The sequence below is a fragment of the Mus caroli genome, chromosome 16 (genome assembly GCF_900094665.2).
Source record: "Mus caroli chromosome 16, CAROLI_EIJ_v1.1, whole genome shotgun sequence".
Classification (NCBI taxonomy): domain Eukaryota; kingdom Metazoa; phylum Chordata; class Mammalia; order Rodentia; family Muridae; genus Mus; species Mus caroli.
In genome coordinates, this window is record NC_034585.1 from 23837206 (window position 1) to 23856703 (window position 19498).

General features: G+C 37.3%; 1 protein-coding gene across 5 annotated transcripts in view; it reads left to right on the forward strand.

The window, feature by feature from the left end:
* Il1rap (interleukin 1 receptor accessory protein) overlaps positions 1-19498 on the forward strand; it is a 144335-nt gene that overhangs the window by 95636 nt on the left and 29201 nt on the right. For all 5 annotated transcript variants that reach the window (XR_003835140.1, XM_029470628.1, XM_029470627.1 and 2 more), the window contains exons 5-8: positions 10571-10736; positions 13058-13129; positions 16683-16809; positions 18938-19086. Coding sequence is in view for 4 of the 5 variants with exons in the window: in XM_029470628.1 (XP_029326488.1) it covers positions 10571-10736; positions 13058-13129; positions 16683-16809; positions 18938-19086 (514 nt within the window). In the remaining variant the exon portion in view is untranslated. The remainder of the gene's footprint in view (positions 1-10570; positions 10737-13057; positions 13130-16682; positions 16810-18937; positions 19087-19498) is intronic.

Sequence of the window (19498 nt, forward strand, 5' to 3'; positions counted from 1 at the left end):
ACTATGGCTCAAGATCTCCATACCAAGATCCAGATAAGGATCTCCAAGCCTCCAGATAAGGGTCACTGGTGAGCCAATTCTGGATTGTAGTTCATTCCAAATATAGTCAAGTTGACAACCAGGAATAGCCACTACAAGTGAGTATTACAGAGAGAAAACAAACAGTTCACAGTAGGGAAAAGATCACTTACCTAGGAAGACACTCAACAGCAGAAGGATTTCTGCATTATAATAAAGTTTCAAAACTACAAGAAGTTCTTAGAAATTTCCCGAAATCGAGGGGCAGATAGACAAATTTCCAACGACAGCTCATCTCTTTCAATTCTCTTTCTTAATCAATTGTTAATAAAATGACCTAGTAATCAACTGTAAAAGCTTTCTATTGGCTAGAGGTTGACATTTAATGATAGTGAAACTTTTAGTGACTTCAGTCCAACAAAGTACATGATAATAATTTCACATTTTAAATAGTTAAATGGGAAAATCAGAGTAAGATCTTGAAAACTAATAAACAAAAAGAAATGAGAATTCTTCTCTTTCTAAAGGTAATAAAATTGGCATGGGTTTACAAAATTGAATAGACAAATATGTTTTAATAGAAATATTCCTACCAATGAATGAAATAATCATGGTACCTTTGAAATATCACTATGCAAGATCCAGTTGATAAGTCCAAGCTTAAAGCATCAATTACCACCAGCATCACAACGTGATCCACAATAGCAGTCTCCCTTCTAATCAGAGAACAGTGCTACCTATGGTGTTGCAAATGGAATAAACCTGAGGCGGATCACTGCTGTCTAAAAATATAGAGAACAATGAAGTCCTGGAACTACATCATGAGTTTGAAGTGAGCGAAAAGAAAAAATACATAGGAATTGATAGTTCTCATGCAGAGTTCTCCTGATGTATAAAGGGAAAGGACAGAATTCAAGGAAACAGGTGAAGCTGTTTAAAAAGAGAATGAGAATCTAATCTACATATCTAAGTATGGACCTACACAGATATGATAAAAATTATAACTAAAAATGAGACAATTTTTGGAGAGTTTTCAATAGTCTCTATTTGTGTGGGGAATAGTGAACAAACTGTGATTGACAAGGGCTATGTGGAAGGCTAGCAAGGGTGGTTCACAGTAGTGAATGATACAGACTCTGAAACAACTCAGTAGCTAATTCATATGGTTATACCTGGGTTTGCCTGTGTTTTGTTGTCTGCTAAAATAACTTGGAAAAAAAGCAGAAATGGAGGGATTGAGTGAGAGAGAAAAGAAAGAAGAGGGGAGGGTAAGAGAGTGGCTGAGAAGAGGAAATTAGGAGGAAGAAGATGAAGAGATTGAAGAAGACTTGGCTGAATATTGTTTCACATATGTTATAAAACAGAGCAATAGAACACCAGAATATTCTTAGTGTGGGATGCAGATGATATCAACAAGTTATTGCTTTTAAGTGGGGCAATGGGACTTTACTTATGTTGCAGAGAGGAATTGGTTTAGCGATACACACAGAAGTCTTTACAAATGAGAGCATTAGTGGGGTGATTTTAACAGGTTGACATCAATAAGTAAAACCTCCCTGTGGTTCTCCTGGAATTCTTCTGTAAATGGTGGTCACATAGTGTTTGGTAATATTTCTCAAAAAATATTTAAATTATTGTATCTTATTTCTGATAAATTACCCTGTGCTCGTTTTTATATCAACTTGACATGGACTAGAGTATTTGAGGGGAAAGGCCCTTAATTATGAAAATACCCATACAAGATTGGCCTGGAATTGTCCACTCACCTTCCTGCCTCTCTGGGTCTTTTTCTATTCACAATCTACCATTCTTTCTTCTCCTATTCCCCACACATGGCCTCTACCTAGGAATCCCTCAGATCAGAATGTACTGTCATGAATTGTTCTTTCATTTACCCCTGTAGACCCTTACCTATTCATTCATTGTCAGGTTTAATGTTTAATGTCACTTTTTACTGAATTCTTTGTTGTAGTCTTCTGTTGATGTACATGTACATTAGCTAAACATAGGTTGGTTCACTGGAGTATGCACAGGATGGGGTTTAATGTGATAAATGAGATATATTCTCAGTTCAATGAAATCTCAAAAGCAAGACACAATTTAGCACATTTAGGCATGTAGTTCATAGGCCACAGGTAGGCAAACACTCACACATATAAAATGTGATTAAATATTTATTCTGTGTAATGTTGAGTCACATAAAGTGGCAGAGAAAAAATTGCTATGATTTTAAGGAGAACTTCTGACCTGTGGGTCTAGTTTACTCTTGAATGCATATCAGATTATTCAAATTTTTGAATTTCCTGCCTTAATGGATGGTGGTGGTATTAACTAAGGTATGAGGAGAGGAGGAAGCTGGAGGAATCAGTGGTGGACTTAGTAAATGTCACAAGAAGCTAGGATGTCTAAGACATCAGGGTGGCAAACAGATAAGCGGACAGTGGTTGTACAAATAAGGATCTGAAACTACAATATGCATAGAGAGATGGATGCATCTATGTGACAGTTGAAGCATCCAGAAGATGAAACATAGTGATAAGCGCCTGAGTCAGTCTTCAGAGAGTCTACATTCAGTGAGTGAAGGCATAAAGGTATTGAAGAAAAAGTCACTTCTGTATAATGATTGCTGAGGCAGACTCCTCACATTCTATACATGACTCAAAAGATAGACATGGGTCATGGGAGATGGCTAAGTGGGTAAAGCTGTGCAAACATGGGTGTTTGTGTTGGATTTCCAACACCCACAGGAAGTGATATTTATGTTATGCTTGTCTGTAAATTCATGGGGACTGGTAGATTCTATAGTCTTACAGTTAACCAGTCTAGGTAAAATGGTAGGTTTTACATTTAGTGCAAACATGTTTGAACAAATAAGGAGAGTGTTGAACACAGGCAAGTGCACCCCAAAACATTCATGTACAAGGCTATGTATACATACACATAAAATATATACTCATATATACACACAAGTATGCATACCTACAAGCACATACAAATATCCACATACACACAAAAGGCACATTTAAACACACACACACACACACACACACAGTGCAAACTACCTGTTTTCAAAAAGAAAAGACAACTAGACCATAGCCATTCTTTCTATGGATTGGTTATGTCAAAACTTCTGCTAAGTGTGTTGTGCTTTTCTGTTTTTGTTCTTTGTTTCTCTCCCTGTGTCTAAGTGACTGGGACCTTTGATCTCCAGAATTCTGCCATCTTGGGAGCAAAGACTGGGTTTGGGATAGAAACATTCTCCTAACTTGACAGCAAGACTGAGGTTCCATGGGAACCCTGATGGTTTTGTTTTCTCTACCTTCTGCACCCATCCTCAAATGTCTACAGAAATTCATCTCTCAGTGGACCTCTGTAACTTGATTTTAGAAAAAATGTCTACTGTGGTAATAATTGAAATACATCTTTGAGACTTAAAAAAATTATAATTATAATCCATTTCACTAACTTGCTTTCTTAACACCTGCAAGTTGAAGAATGTTCAACTGAAAGGGGGAATTGAATAGTTTCCACTTTAGTAATGCTATCTGTATGCTAAGTCCTGTGTTACCATGTTTAGTGCATATCACAACACCAAAAGGTAGACATCATCTTTAATAGCTAGGAAATGGTGGCTTAGAGTACAGGGTCTGTTCCAAAGAGCCAGAAATTTATTCTCCCAATGCTCTTAAAAAGTATGATGTCCTATTTACAGTATTTTTTAGTTAAGAATTATGGTAGCATTTCTGAGGGTGTTATGGAATTCCTCAACTAGGCAACTTAAAGGAGCAAAGTTTTAATGTTGGCTCATAGTTCTAAAGATTTGAATTCATGATTCACGAACTTTATTGCTTAGGTGTGTGATAAGGATAAGACAGCATGGCTGAAAGGCAGAACAGAGGAAAGGTGCTTAACATGTCACCTAGGGAGTAGATGGACAGACAGGAAGGGATCTGGGGTAAAATAATCTTTAAATGCAAGCTACCAGTAAGTGACTTACTTACTTCAACATGAACCAGGTACTGAGGAGTTCAGTGGGTATATACATTGATGAAGTTAGAGTTCTTGTGAGCCAATCACCTGTCACCAGCCCATAACCTGGCAAACAAGTCTTAACACATGAGGTTTTGCAGGGAATTTTTACGTTAAAAACTATAATAAAAATCTAAGCACAGTGCTGTTGGGAAATTTACCAAGTGCCACCGGGCTCTAAGCCAAGAATCATCCTTGTGTGTCAGGAGGACATACTTTATATTCCTGGTACTTCCGGCCCATTCTTCATGATTGTAAAATCTTTCCTAAGATTGATATCAGAAGGGAATCTAGTCCAATTCTGTGTGATTCTAAAATCCTTCTAAGATCAATGTAGGGAGGGAGTCTAGTCCCTTTTAGATCTCAGGGAATCATAAAGGAAAAGAGAGTATTAGAACGTACATTGGTCTGTGAACTGGATGCGGACAGGAAGAGGATTCCGAAGGACTGGTTGTTAGAGAAATAGAACACCAAATGTCTCCATTTCTGAAGTATGCAGAAAAGAGATAAAAACTGACCATTCCTCTCCATGTCTTTCTACTTCTGTCATCCTATTTTCTTTATTATAAGGCCTCCCTAATTCAGGACTTCAGCAGTCCTGTCATGAACTATTCAGTAAATTTGTCAAATGAGGCAAATTTTCTAACTCTTCATCTGGAGAGCATACTATGTTTGTAAGTGATTTACTGAATTACAAATCAGAGAACTTCCGGAGGGCAGTCTGGATGGATATTAGAAAATGATGGTTTAGTCGCAGAGATGCTACCAGACATATAGCAAATTCAAAGATAAGTGTGCTGTACTATTATTATTATCGTTATTATTTTATTAGATTTAATTATAGACTTGTGTTTTCATGCCACCATACCTTTCATATAGCTGAATAGCCCCACCTTTATTGTTATGATTGGATATTTCAATTTTCATTTTACAGAGACTTGAGAAAGTGAGTTTAGTTTTCCTCTTTCCCTGAGATGGGAGATCATTTTACTGAGTGTTTGAGACATTTGAGTTATGATAACTGCAAAGATCTTTCCTGCCATGTAGCTGGTTAGACATCAGTAAGATTACAGAAAGCTGAATGTCTTCATGCCCGTTGTGATTAAATTTGGTGTAGTACCTCCACTTCAAATTTTTCAATTTTTTGAAAAACAAAATTTCCATGCAATATATTTCTTTCTCCAAACTCCTCACAAACCCAATATAAAATAAATCACTGGTGGTCACATAGTGTTTGGTAATATTTCTCAAAAAATATTTAAATTATTGTATCTTATTTCTGATAAATTACCCTGTGCTCGTTTTTATATCAACTTGACATGGACTAGAGTATTTGAGGGGAAAGGCCCTTAATTATGAAAATACCCATACAAGATTGGCCTGCAGGCCACCCTGTAGTGGATGTCCTTGATTGATGGTTGATGTATGATTACCTAACTATGATCAGTGTTCCTGGGCAGGTGGTCTTGAGGTGTATGAGAAAGCAGGGTGAGCAAGCGATAGGGAGCAAGCCAGTAAGCAGCACCCCTCCATGACCTCTGTATCAACTCCTCCCTCCAGATCCCTGCCCTTTATAAATTCCTTCCCCAAGTTCACTCACCAGTGGAATGTGACTTGAAAATTGTAACCTGAAATAAACTCTTTCCTCCCCACGCTGTTTACAGTCATGTTGTTTTGAAACAGCAATAAAAACCCTACCTAAAGCGGGGAATGTCGGCACATGTCTTTAATCCCAGCCCTTGGGAGGCAGAGGCAGGTGGATTTCTGAGTTTGAGGCCAGCCTGGTCTACAAAATGAGTTCCAGGACAGCCAGGCCTATACAGAGAAACCCTGTCTCAAAACAAAACAAAACAAAACAAAACAAAACAAACAAACAAACAAAACAAAACAACTCTACCTAAGACATAACTTCAGGAAAGAACATTTGTAAAAACTTGCCATAACCAGTCATCTTTAGGTATGGCATTTGCTTTTAAGAAGTATCTGTGTGATAGACTTTGTGCTACAGAAAGATGACATCATTCTCAATGTGTATACAGGGATTTTGAACCTTTGGTATGAAGATAGCATGTTCAAATTTTGAGAGCCGCACACTTAGAACTCATAGCATTTTGCATATGGTTTTATGGCTCCTGTTGACCCAAAATATATTGTTTAAACTGAAAATCAATTTAAATTGTTCTCTTTGAAGTCTTGAAGCTTAAATCAGGTCAAATGACTCATCCATTGTGTACTTTGAGGAAAGCTAATTCCTAACTCATCATTGTCTCTTTAGTGGTTATAGCATTGTTCTGTGCTAAGTCTGAGCTCTCTCTTCCTCCTTTTCTTTCATTTGAACATCAATCTTACAGCACAAGCCTGGGCCAGTCCACATTGCACTTAAGAATTGATTGAATAATGGATTTAGACTGGATTGCAAAACTTCATGAAAATGTATGCCATCTCATTTTTTAGTATTATGTATCTACCTCTTAACATTGCCTGGCACAACACAGAAGGGACATTGTAAATATTTATAAACATTGAAAGACTGAGTTCCTTTATTGGAAATGACTGGCTTATGAAACTCTTTACAGAATCAACAAAGTACAATTATTTTATGCCAGGATTTTTATGGATTCATTGCTTCCACAGCTACCCCTAACTATTCAGACATTGCAGCTTAAGCAGTTTGTATTTTTATTCCCATTTCCCCATGTATCCTAAAACAACTATCCCATATGTAATAATAACCCATATACTTACTACCACACATATTCTTTGAGCTTTCAACTCTGTCATGTATCTGTGATGACTTCATACATGGTTTTGATCATGTAACATAAATATGTTGAACTCAATATACTAATTATTGGCCCAATGACAGGCCTTGTAGATATTGTGCTCATCCACCTCTCACTGGCACAATTGGAATTAATTACCCAGAAAAAAAGGGGAACACTGTAGGAAACCTGCCACAATTCAGCAATGTAAATAGTAACAAGTAGAAAAAATATTCTGAGAATGCAGGAGAGTTCTTCACTCTCTTCCCTCAGCCCAGAGTGTTCTGCCCATGTCTTCACGCCCCCCAGTACTGTCAATATCTTCCTTATCATTTTAAGATAGTGTAATACCTCAAATTAACTTATAAGACCCAGTGACCCAAGGACCAGGTAACTCTCTAGGATGCTGGGAGTTGTAGTTTTAGAAAATAACAATGTCTCATAGAAAAGTACAGTGCCCTCTATAGTAGACTATGTGCTTTTTGTTCATACAAGCCCCTTAACATGTGTCTAAGAGCCACTCTGCTGGGATATTCCAGGGAGTGGTCCTGACCAAAGTCCATCTCTTGGCCAATATTTAAAATTTAACAATGCTTGCTTCAAATTTGACCCCAAATGGTGGAAATGTTTTTTCTCCAGTAAATCTCCGGATTAACAATATAACACAAATCCTCCTTCTCTTGTAAACATTTTTTCACACTTTCTTGTATAGGCTGAATATATATTAATAAAAACAACAAACAAACAGAGAATGCCTTTTCCAGTCATATCGTCAGGTGGTTCCTTTTGGGGAATAGACGTTGCTAACGGAAGCTACTCTTTTCTTCATTGTGGTGGCATCATCCTACCCACAGCCTTCACTTCCTTGGATACATATTTCCTCTCCAGGATCCCAGAGTCATTTCTTGTACTGCTTCTTACTTACATGTTGTGCTAGGTTGCCATGGAAACTATTATGTGGTTGACAGTTGCTCTTCTATTTAACTTCTTCATTTTGAAATCAGAATGAGGAACTGATGGGCCAGGTAGAAGGACTGTTTGCTAGCCACACAAGTGTTTACTCCATTGGAAAAAACAAAACAACAACAACAACAACAAAAACCCATTCACTTCGGGCTAACTAGTTTCTTGTTTTTGAAAACCTGTTTTCTGTTCTTTAAGTACCCAAGTGTTTGTTCATGACAGTCCTTTTTGGAATTCTAAAGAAGTATGTGTGAAACCATCATAAAGATTATTTCAGGAATAGTTTATTTTCTATAAAAGAAAACAGTCTATCTTTGGGATGCATATTGAAGAGTCTAGAGTTAAGATTATTTGTATAAAACAAGATCCAAGTCAACACTACAGGCTAAAATTACTATGTATTTGTAATACAACCAGTATACTACACTGCACATGTGCGCATTTAGAATGAAAACCATGTCCTCTCTTTCCCTTCATAAAATGCTACAGGCCTAACAGCTTTGAAGCAGATTTGATTATATTCTCAAAGATACTTTGTCAAATTAAGTAAAATTATCTGCCCCTTTGTATTGAAGAGTATGGTTTTCAGTTTAGCTCTAACTGTAAAACCTGGGAACATCACACTATTAACTCAGGATTTGCTTTGCATGTGGCATAGATACAGGGTATGGAATAGATGCAAAGATACAGCACAGATATAGAATATGGCACAGAGATAGGTAGGGCATAGGTGCAGAGGTATAGCATAGATGCAGGGTATGATGTAGATGCAGGGTATTGCACAGATACAGGGTATGGCATAGATACAGAGTTATGGTATAGATGCAGGGTTGTGGCACAAATGCAGACTATGGCACAGAGATGGGTAGAGCATAGGTGCAGAGATACATTGTAGATGCATAGGTATAGCATAGATGAAGGGTATGACATAGATACAGGAGTATAACATAGATGTACCAGTATGTCATACATACAGAAATATGGGCCGCAGCATAGAATGAGGACATGGAGTCATGTGGGATTAAGAGTAAAAGCTGTGAGACAAATATATTTTGATTAACGATTGAAACAAATAGATCTAGGTTCAAATTACATTCCTGGCATTCCCAAGTTGTAAGACATCATCAGTTACTTTTACAGGTCTTTGTCTCCTCCTTCATAAAATAGGATACGAACATTACAGACTTTGTAAGTTTGGGACAAGAATCTACTGAGATAATATAGTGCATGTAAAACACAAGTCCTGCTGTAATTTTTATAACCCCAGCTCTTGAGTGAATTTGTCATCTTTAGTTCTGAGTACAGGGAGAAAGCTTAATTGTAGAGTCTGCAAAAGAGTTTCCACCGTGCCCTGTGCAGTCTACTATGCCTCTTTATCTACCTCATTTTTATTTCTATCAGCAAAACTGGAGCACATTCAGGCTGATCTGCCTGCTTCTCAGGGATTTAAGAACAGCTAAGTCAACAAATGAAGGAACGCTATCTTGCTGCAGTTCTAATGAAATGTGCCGCCCAGTCAAATAGAGTCCTAGAGATATATTAAACGTAGCCAATATCACGTCTGACATGAATTGATTATAAGGTGTTTGCCTTTGTGACTTCCTACTTTGTGGTAACCTTGTGGTGCTCATGTGCCAAGTCTCCAGACAGGCTGCTTACCCAGCAGGAGAAATTGATTGAGAAGACGTCTTACCCAAGCCAGTATCAGTTCCCTTTGATCTCCATGAAGCAAAACTATATTTCCCGTGACAAAGTCTTACAAAATATATTCCTTAGGGTAAATGTCACCTTTCAAAATGTCCCTTCCAGGAATTGAAGTTAAAAAAAAAGCACCCAGGACTTTAATATTAATATGTGAAATATAAGAAAATGAAAATAATCAATAGAAGCCCTGAAATGTAACAATTTTATATCCTTAAAAATAACAAAATATTTTTGTTATTTACAAATTATTAATTTTTAAAAGAAAAACCAAACAAATTTGAAAAGCAAATATTTAAAGTGGATTTTGTTACGTATGATATATTGACTTTTTAGTAAAATCAAACTGCATAGCCAGAGACTAAGCTATAAAACAGGACTGTAGTGTTTATTTTGCACAAGACAGTCGAGCTTTATATTTTAAACATTGGCTGCTTTATATGGAAATATGAGTTAGAAGCAGAAATGTTTTCTTGAGTCTTTATATGGCTCATATATTTTGGAATGACAGATTAAAAGTGGCTTGTAATAAATCCCTTTTTGAGGAAAAAAAGTGTAATAAAGCAAGAGAAGAACAAAATATTTGAAGATGGCTAATGGATAAATTCAGTAGAATGACCGAGAGTACCAAAATTAGATGTCAAAACTGATGTGAGGTATCCCAAAGTGGCCAGATTCCCCAATTAACCATGTCAGGGAGGAGCGACAGAAAAGGCCCATGCTTGCTTCTTAAGGCAGGACTTGCAGTCATTCATAAGTTCTCAGTCACTCTTGCAAAATCTTAACCATGTTTCATTACAAAAAGGGCTTCCAGGAATTTGAAAACTGAACCTAAAACAAGAGGATGCTTGATTTTGAGGTCATATCTTGAATTAGAATTTTAATTTCTCCTGTGCACGAAAGTTAGTTATACTTAATCCTCATATCTCTGAAACCAAGGAAACAAAGAAATATGGTCCAGAGTCTTGATTCAATATTTTTGTAAAAAGTATAGCATGGATTTTAGGATGTTGTTTGAAAATTAAGATGCAAAAGCCTCCTTTTACTTGTGTTATGTGTGCACCTGTATATAATCTGTGAACCACTTTCCCCCCCAGGGTTGTACTGAAATAGTGGACTTTCATAATGTACTACCCGAGGGCATGAACTTGAGCTTTTTCATCCCCTTGGTTTCAAATAACGGAAATTACACATGTGTGGTTACATATCCTGAAAACGGACGTCTCTTTCACCTCACCAGGACTGTGACTGTAAAGGTGGTGGGTAAGTATGAGTTGTCATTCACAAGTGTGTGACACCAGGATACCGAGTTTGTTCAGGCTCTTAATGGTTTGTTATACACAACTATGAAAACTCTATTTTTAAAAAGATACAGAATTTATTCATGCACTATCCCCACAGTCCAAAAGCAGGTCCATGTAAACTGCAAGCATCCAGTAACTGTAGATTAACTTACTGCATACATGAATGAACGACAAGCCTGCTAGTGAATGAGAACACAACTGGAGAGATGGGTGTTCATGTCCTACCAGGGCCATCAGTTAGTCACATGACTTTGATTCAGGTCTCAGTCTTTGATGCATAGCAAGACAGAGGGAAAAAGAGAGGAGATGGTGAACTATTTTTAACAGGCTTGTGTATATTTAAGTGTATTTGGCCTTATTTCTCCATACCCCATCTTTTATTAGATGGGAGCACCACTTGGAGGCATTATAAAAGTTAGTGGAGAGATTCTAAATCCCAGGCTCTGTCTAAAACGTTTTCCTCTAATAAATCTACTATCAGATTCTAGATAAATAACCAAAAATCAAGAAAAGAAAAGAAAAGAAATAAAAAATTATAAGCTTTTAACACAACACAAATAAAATCTAAAGCAACCAGTTCTCCAGCCACTTTTCTTTGCTCACTTTTGAGTTGGTGATTAATTCCCATGGAAAGAAAGAATAGATTTAGAATCTGTGTTTTAGAAGCCAGATAAATTATATAGCATTATACTCACATCAGCAGTTGTTTATAATTTATTTGCTTATAACATGTAGTTTGATCTGGATTTGCTAAGGTAATAATGGGTATTCTTAGTCACTGATTTATAGATATAAAAGTTGACAGACACAGACAGATTGTCAAAGTCATTCCTAACTGACTTTCAAATGACATGAGTTTACTTTTTAAAGCCACAGCTCGTTGACTATCTATTTAAGTTCACTAAAAGGTTCTTGAGTGTATTTTACTTTATTTGTATTATGTAATTTATTCTTAACAATGCAATTGTGAAGTGAATTGTATTTACCATATATTTAAGAGTTATTAAAAATTACTTTTAAATGTGAAATATACTCACGTACCTATGATTAATATTTGGAGGAATCTGAGTAAAATCCTGATCCGTCTATAAACTCTTAAATACTACACTCTGTCTGGAGAGATGGCTCAGTGCTTCAAACCACTGTCTTGTCTTCCACAGGACCCATTCAATCTGACACACTTTCTGGCCTTCATAGACATCAGACATGCATGTGATACACACTCATACCTCCAGACAAAATATTTATATGCATAAAATAAAGTACAAACACTTTTTGACAACACTGCAAAGCAAAAGTCTTTCAAGGTACTTTAGTGTATATGTACAGAGCATACAAACAGCAGCATTTTCATGCATGGACATTTGGCTAGTAATCTAGTATCAATAAGTCAGGCATATTATTAAGAACAGAAGTATCCTTAAACTTTTCATGGAGGTAAGCATTCACTTACTATTATCCAGGTTCCGTACTAGACATTAGGAACATTGGGGGGGGGGGGAATACTTGGATAATAGGGGTGATTCATCAGCATGGTTTACAAGTTGACAACAGGTAGTTCCACCTGTCAAGTACAGTGATAAAAGTAGCTTAGAGATTAAAAGAGGAATAAAAAGAGAAGAAACAAGATATAAAAGCACTTATTTCTAATATGGCAAGAGAAGTCTATGTCACAAGAACACAGGAAATCAACAACGCTGATTAAACAATCTACCTTCCTGAAAAATTCAGGCGATTCAATATATTTTGTTTGGATGCTTGCAAAAGAAAAACTGTTTTTCTGTGCTCACAACACATCTGTCAAGAATCGTCTGATATTTCCACACCAAGCAATTCTTCAATTCTTTGAGATACTTTCTGTTTCCTACAGTTTAATTCGTTTTGATGCTAAATGCCTGGAGTTAGCACAGACCCCAGAGACTAAGGGCTTCATCTTCAGAGAGCCTGAGGAACTTACATGCCCTTGGATCAGGAACTGGGGACTAAGAGTAAATAACAGGGCACTATGATGAAAGATGCTCGTACCACCCATAGCACTCAGTAAATTAAAGGGCTCCCATACGTTTCATGTTAGCACTAAGTAATAGCAATGAATACATATTTCCTATTACATCATATTTTGTTTATTTTCAATGAGTGAAGTCCAGGAATTGAGTATATATTAGACTGTAGGCCTTCACAAGAATTGACAAACTATGCCAGGAAGTTGAACAAGTCAGCCGCATAGCTTTGCATAAGCCGAAATGATTTAACATCCTCCTTTTGCATTTCCTATCATAGGCTCACCAAAGGATGCATTACCACCCCAGATCTATTCTCCAAATGACCGTGTTGTCTATGAGAAAGAACCAGGTAACTATAAGTGTGCTTCTGAGGTCTGGTTAGATTCTCTTAATTACAAGAAGGAAAACAAAGCTTAATATAAGACAGTAAAGTTTAATTGTAAGGAAATACATAGATTTAAAGTGAAGCATGATCAAAAGCTACATACAGCACATGAGGACCAGCAAAGCCATCAATCTCAAGGAAGCCTGGGAGGTTTAGTGTCTCTCCCAGGAGCACATCCTTTATTCTCTGCTCCTTGTCTTCCTCTGTGATCATTGTTTGGTGAAAACTTGACGTTACTCAGGGCTTTCATTTACTGAGGCTGTAATAATAGCACAAGGCAGTTTTTAAGCCTCTGCTTCCTCTTCTAAGCATGGAGCATGGAATCAGAGCTGGGAGTATTATGCAAAAGCACAGATCCATGAACACAGGATTCAGAACACTGTCAAATGGTCATCATGTCTCCCTAGGAGATGACCTGTAAGATTTATAACCTTTTGATCTAGAAAGAAATCATAAGTTACCAAGGAAGAGACTTTTTTTGTTCTTTTGATTGAAAGCCTGCTCTAGAAGAGTCACAGAAAATTCTAACACATTTACATCATCTTCTGTACAGTATAACCATTCTAGACCCAATGAGAAATATAGAAGTGTGGACTGAAGGTTATAGAGCCAGAGAATGTGTGGGTAGATTGCCAAAAAGTGAAAGTTCTCATATATAATTTGCCATGTAAAGAGTACAGGGCACCTTAAAGGGTTGTCCAACCTCAGGTAGACTGCATTTTTTAGAGTTAAAATGGGATTTGTGTAGTAATTTGAACATTCTTGCCAATGCTAAAGTGAAATCTGTCAGTCAGTCAAGTATGCATCATCTACTTAGGATGTCACACTTCAAAATCATTCCTGAACTCATGTTGATTTTACCTTCCTAAGTGAAACAATAGTTTCAAAGTCTATAGGAAAAGGTTAGGGAAGGCAAACATTGGAATAAGTCTGGAGAAAATGTTGTCTGCCAAACCCAAGATAATTAGAGCTATCTTCAGAGTCCAGGCAATAGTGAACCAAAAATATTAGCACAAAGCAGAATTATTCTCAGCAGACTGACATGGAAGTTCCAATCCAGGTCAAATCTTTACCTAGTTCTTACTAACAATTTGACCTACAAATAACCTTTAATATGTAGAAATGTCAGCTTTTGCTTCTGTAGAAAATTAATTTTTAAAGATGTCATGGTGTTTGGTAAGAATAAATACCTAGGCAGAGAAAAACCTCCTTGAGAAAGAGGGAAGAGGGCAACACAGGAGAGGGAAGCGGGGGAATATGTAACATTTAGGATATTATACACACACACTCACACACACACACACACACACACACACACACACACACATACACACATATATATATACATCTTGTGCACTTGGAACAAAAATGCTCCCCCAATAAAAAAAGCATTGACTATTTAATAAAACCCAAGTGTTAGGCATGAGAAATTTCCAAATTCAAGTTGTTAGGCAGGAGAGTCCAAAAAGCTCCCCATACAATACAGGCTTTTACTGATTTCCTTGATCACATCTCAGAAGTTGGAAGTCAGGCCCTATCACTGACAATAGAGCACACTTTGGACAGAGAACTTAGGAATCAATCTAAATTTGAATTAGGCATTTCTTCTCTGAAGCCTAGCTCTCGTAATATGACGAGGAGATATGCAAGTTTCCAGTGATGAGAAGTGATCCGTAGCCCTATCAATCTCTAAAACCTATGAACTATAATAGCAGAATAGCAAGATATTCCAAAAGGTTCACTAATGGTGCTTCCATTATAGGGATAAGCAATAGCCACATAAATTAGACTGGAAGTCTTCTCAAGAGGTAGGAATTTATGCCTGACTCTATAAATAGAGGCAACTGGCAAAGCCATCTAATGTAGAGGAAAAGCGACTACTACTGCCATGTGCCTGAACCAGTATAGTTTCTAACTTCTGTCTAAATACCAACAGCTAGATGCAGTAATCAACTCTCATCAGAGAAGCTTATTTGTATAGCAGACAAGGACACTTTGATCAAAATGTAAAGGACAACTCACCATGGGTTGCCTATCCCCAGTTGATACATATACAACAGTCTCTTCACATAAGTTTCAAGGAACACATACACATATAACTAGATATATGTCTTTAATTTTAGGTAGCTGTATTGTAGACTCATCTACATCCCCTGGCTCTTATGTCCTTTCTGCTTTACCTCCATCAATGTTTTCTGAGCTTGAAAGAGGTAATGCAGATTTCCCATTTAGGGCTATGTATGTACTCACCGGCCACTTACATTCTTCAGTGCTATAACCATTGATAAGTTGCCCAGTACTTCAGTAAGTAACACCCACATCCATGCTCATGCAAACAATCATGAATAAATTCAGAAGTCTGTAATAAAAAGTAGGAGGGAAATTGTTTTAGTAAAGGTGTTAAAGAAAATAGACAGGTGGTGGCCATGACAGAATGGAAATAAACTTTATTATATAAGTGTATATGATTTTGAAAGGATAAAATAGGAATAAAGGAAAACACGGACAGGTATTTAGTTCTACGGAGTTCACAGTAATGTGCTGGTCCTGACCTGATTGTTAGCTCTGTTATCCCTGTTGTGAAACGTCCCAGTGTCTTAAAGCATCTCAGCTACATAGCTTAGAGCTGCTATTTTAAACTAAGCTTCTGAGGGTTTGGAGAGGAGGATTCCCTGGCCAGGTTACTTAGGGAATGACATCACTCTATCCTCCTTGGACAAGGACCCGCCATTTACAGACTTTTACTGGTCAATGTTATAGTTTGAAGGAGAATTACTGCCACTCCCATAGGTTCATATATCTAAATTCCTAGTGCCCAATTTAGGGAACTATTTGGGAAGAATTGTGAAACAGGATTGTGAGCCATGGCTGGAGGTGGGCTTTGAGGTTTCCAAAATCCCATGTGATTCCTAGGTAGCTTTCTCTGCCTCATGGTTTTCCATGAGAAATAATCTCTCAGCTACTGTTCCAGCACCAAGCCTGCTGGCCTACAGCCATGATCCCTCTTACAATGATCATTGACTATAACCCTCTGGAACTTTGAGCCTCAAATCAAATGTTCTCTTTTATAACTTGCCTTGGTCATGGTGTTTTATTACAATGAAAGAAAGAAAAAGACAGAAAGACAGGAAGGAAGGAAGGAAGGAAGGAAGGAAGGAAGGAAGGAAGGAAGGAAGGAAGGAAGGAAGGAAGAGAGAGAAGGAAAGTTACACTTTGTTTGCACTTTGTTTATGCCCTCATAACAAAATAACAGAAGTAGAAGAGATTTGGCCTGAAAAGAATATAGTCAGAGTTCTTCTGACATTTTAGAAGATACTTATTTAGTGTTAAAAATGCCCACCCTTGTAATTTCATGTACACTTGCTGATTTTTCTTCTTGGTTTTATCCTCTCATGTGTTTGGTGTTTTGGTAGGTTGCCTTACAATGGCCACTAAAGAATCAGGCATATCTAATCATATGAAATATATAGACTGACGGATTAATATGGGTTAACTTCATCTACTAAATGTGTTTCAGGAGAGGAACTGGTTATCCCCTGCAAAGTCTATTTCAGTTTCATTATGGACTCCCACAATGAGGTCTGGTGGACCATTGATGGAAAGAAGCCTGATGACGTCACAGTCGACATCACTATTAATGAAAGGTATCCTGGCTGCATGCAGGGGCTCTAGTCTTTGTTAGTCTAAGGTCTTGATGAATATTATTCAATGTACATGATTATTATTTTTCTTGTAGAAACTTAGCAAGATTTTTCAACCTTCAGGGGCTGTGGGGTCATTAAACTAGCAAGGCAAGTAAGTGTACATACTTGTCAGATTGTGTGACAAAGTTTGGAATTACATTGTCTTCAGGCTAGCTAGCTTCATCACAGTGAACCCATAGAACAGGCACCAGATTGTCTTAAGCTCAACCAACTTCCCATGATTCTGATTCTCAGTTAGAAACATAAAGAGTGTATCTTTCACATGAGCACGATGAATAAGAAGGAGATATGTTGGCATATGCTTCCATGAAAGTATAGTGTTATCTTTCTCAGTCCTGGAGTGTGGGTCTCAATAGTCTGTCTTACATAATGTATGTTAGTCTCTTCTATTAAAGTAACCATGCTTTTCTCATCTTCCCCTGATACTTGAGAATTACTTATTAAATATTAACTAACTACATTTTTGCTCTCTAAATTTCACTTTTAAAAGTAAATGTTCAAAAATCCCAAAGAGCTAATTTTCAAAAGCCTATGGGTAATAATACATACCTCTCTTGATATAACAACTTGGGTCATTTCATTCTTAAGTAAACTTGATATTTGTAAGAATTTAACAAAGGAGAATGTATAGGTCTCTGGAGACAAAAGATTTCTCTGTAAGTGAGGTATAAATTGCTAGAGAGAATTGGTTTGCTCCAGAAACTAATAGATCACAGTTGTCACATATGTGACAGAATAGTTATTAAGACCCTAAATTTGGTCACCTTGTGCAAACAGACTTTAAGCTAATTGAATTTCTGCAATTCAAACCTATTTCTTTCCTAATAGTAATATAAGGTTTTGTAGAAATTATAAAATGTCTACTTTGAACAGCCTCTTTTCTTACTTAGCTATCCCTCATTAGGTAAACTGTAACAGATCAGGTGTCTATTTACAGAATCTGATAAATAAGTAGTAGAGAAGGAGAGGATGTTAGAGGAGGAATTCTTAGAGGATTCCTTCAGTTCAGGGGGATTAAGGGACGCTCCACAAAAGAAGCAGCGATCAAATCAAACTTGCTCAGTTAAGCTATGAACGGCAATCTGGTAAAGTGGACATTGTATGCACAGACCTAGATGTTTGAGACACAGAGAAGAGTTGATGACAATTTTAGCTTGAAGACTCGAGGGACAATTATTGGTCATTTCAGGAATGTTGAGAATTGTGACTCTCATACTAAATGAATGCTTAGGATAGCAAAGTCATGTTATTCTACCTTGCTGTGAATAAGATATATTTGCAGTATTCCACAGAGCAGGAAATTAGCGTGGAAGAAAACAACTGAGCCTCTAAACAAATGTTTATGAAGGACAGTAAGTCTAATCTAAAGAAAAATGTGCATATTGGCTAAGGGAGGGATATATTTAGATCTTACCCAGACAGTTAGTTCAAAGGGAACTAAATAAAGTCATGCTCTTACAACACAAAACACTCGGTCTTAGAGTTACTAGAGTTTGACTATATTTATTTCACAGCTCAGTTTTCTCATTCTGAGCTATTTCTTCTCTTCCTGTGTTAGGATTCAACTATGCAGTTTCAACATCACACAAAATGTCTGCCTGTGTTTGCAAGTCAAGCATCCAGTGTCTCTGCACTGCAACAGTTACTATGGGGTTAAAATAGCTCACGGGAGCACTCATGGAGTGTTTCTGCGGCACAGATGCTTGGTCAGCCTTCCAAGTATTCCCGTAAATTATTCATATAATACACTCCTTCAAAAAACAGCCAGGACATGCAAAGTTTAGAGACATTGCCCAAAGTACATAGCATTAAATGGCAAAACATGCAGCAATCCTAAATGAGTCTGATCCCAGACGGTTCTTTGCAAGCTGGTACAGGCATTGTGCCCCAGCATCTAGATTTAGCTCGGAAGAAAGAGGTGTAGTGAGATTCTAGCATTGGGGTTTGTCCAGTGTGGGATAAGATCCTTGCCAGCACCCCATCTGCCCTCACTTTACTTCTGATTCATAGAGAGAGCAGAGGCATTGTGTCTCACAGATATTTTTGATTTGCTTCTCCTTGTGTGTAGTGTAAGTTATTCTTCAACAGAAGATGAAACAAGGACTCAGATTTTGAGCATCAAGAAAGTCACCCCTGAGGATCTCAGGCGCAACTATGTCTGTCATGCTCGAAATACCAAAGGGGAAGCTGAGCAAGCTGCCAAGGTGAAACAGAAAGGTAATGGATGCACCCAGCCGATGACTGTGAACTCTCACAATAACATGGTGGTGAATAGGAAATAAAGGAGAGAATTCCTGCACCCACATCGGACACAAAACACTGAGTCAGTTAAATGAAAAATCCTAAGAGAAAGCTTCCATCTTTGTGATAATGATCAGTATGTTGGCTCCGATACTCTCAATGCCTTTGTTTCTAAACGTTGCTTGAATAAAATCCATGAATACATGAGTACAATAAGACACAATTTCATATCTTAGATAATCACAAAAAATGATAATATTCCAAGTGAATAAAGATGTAACAGAATTGCTAGAGCCACATATGGTCAGTGAAGCACAAAGATGCCTTTGGAAGGAACTAGAAACAGGGTTCGAGAGTCATAAGAATGATTGTGCCACATGACCTCATC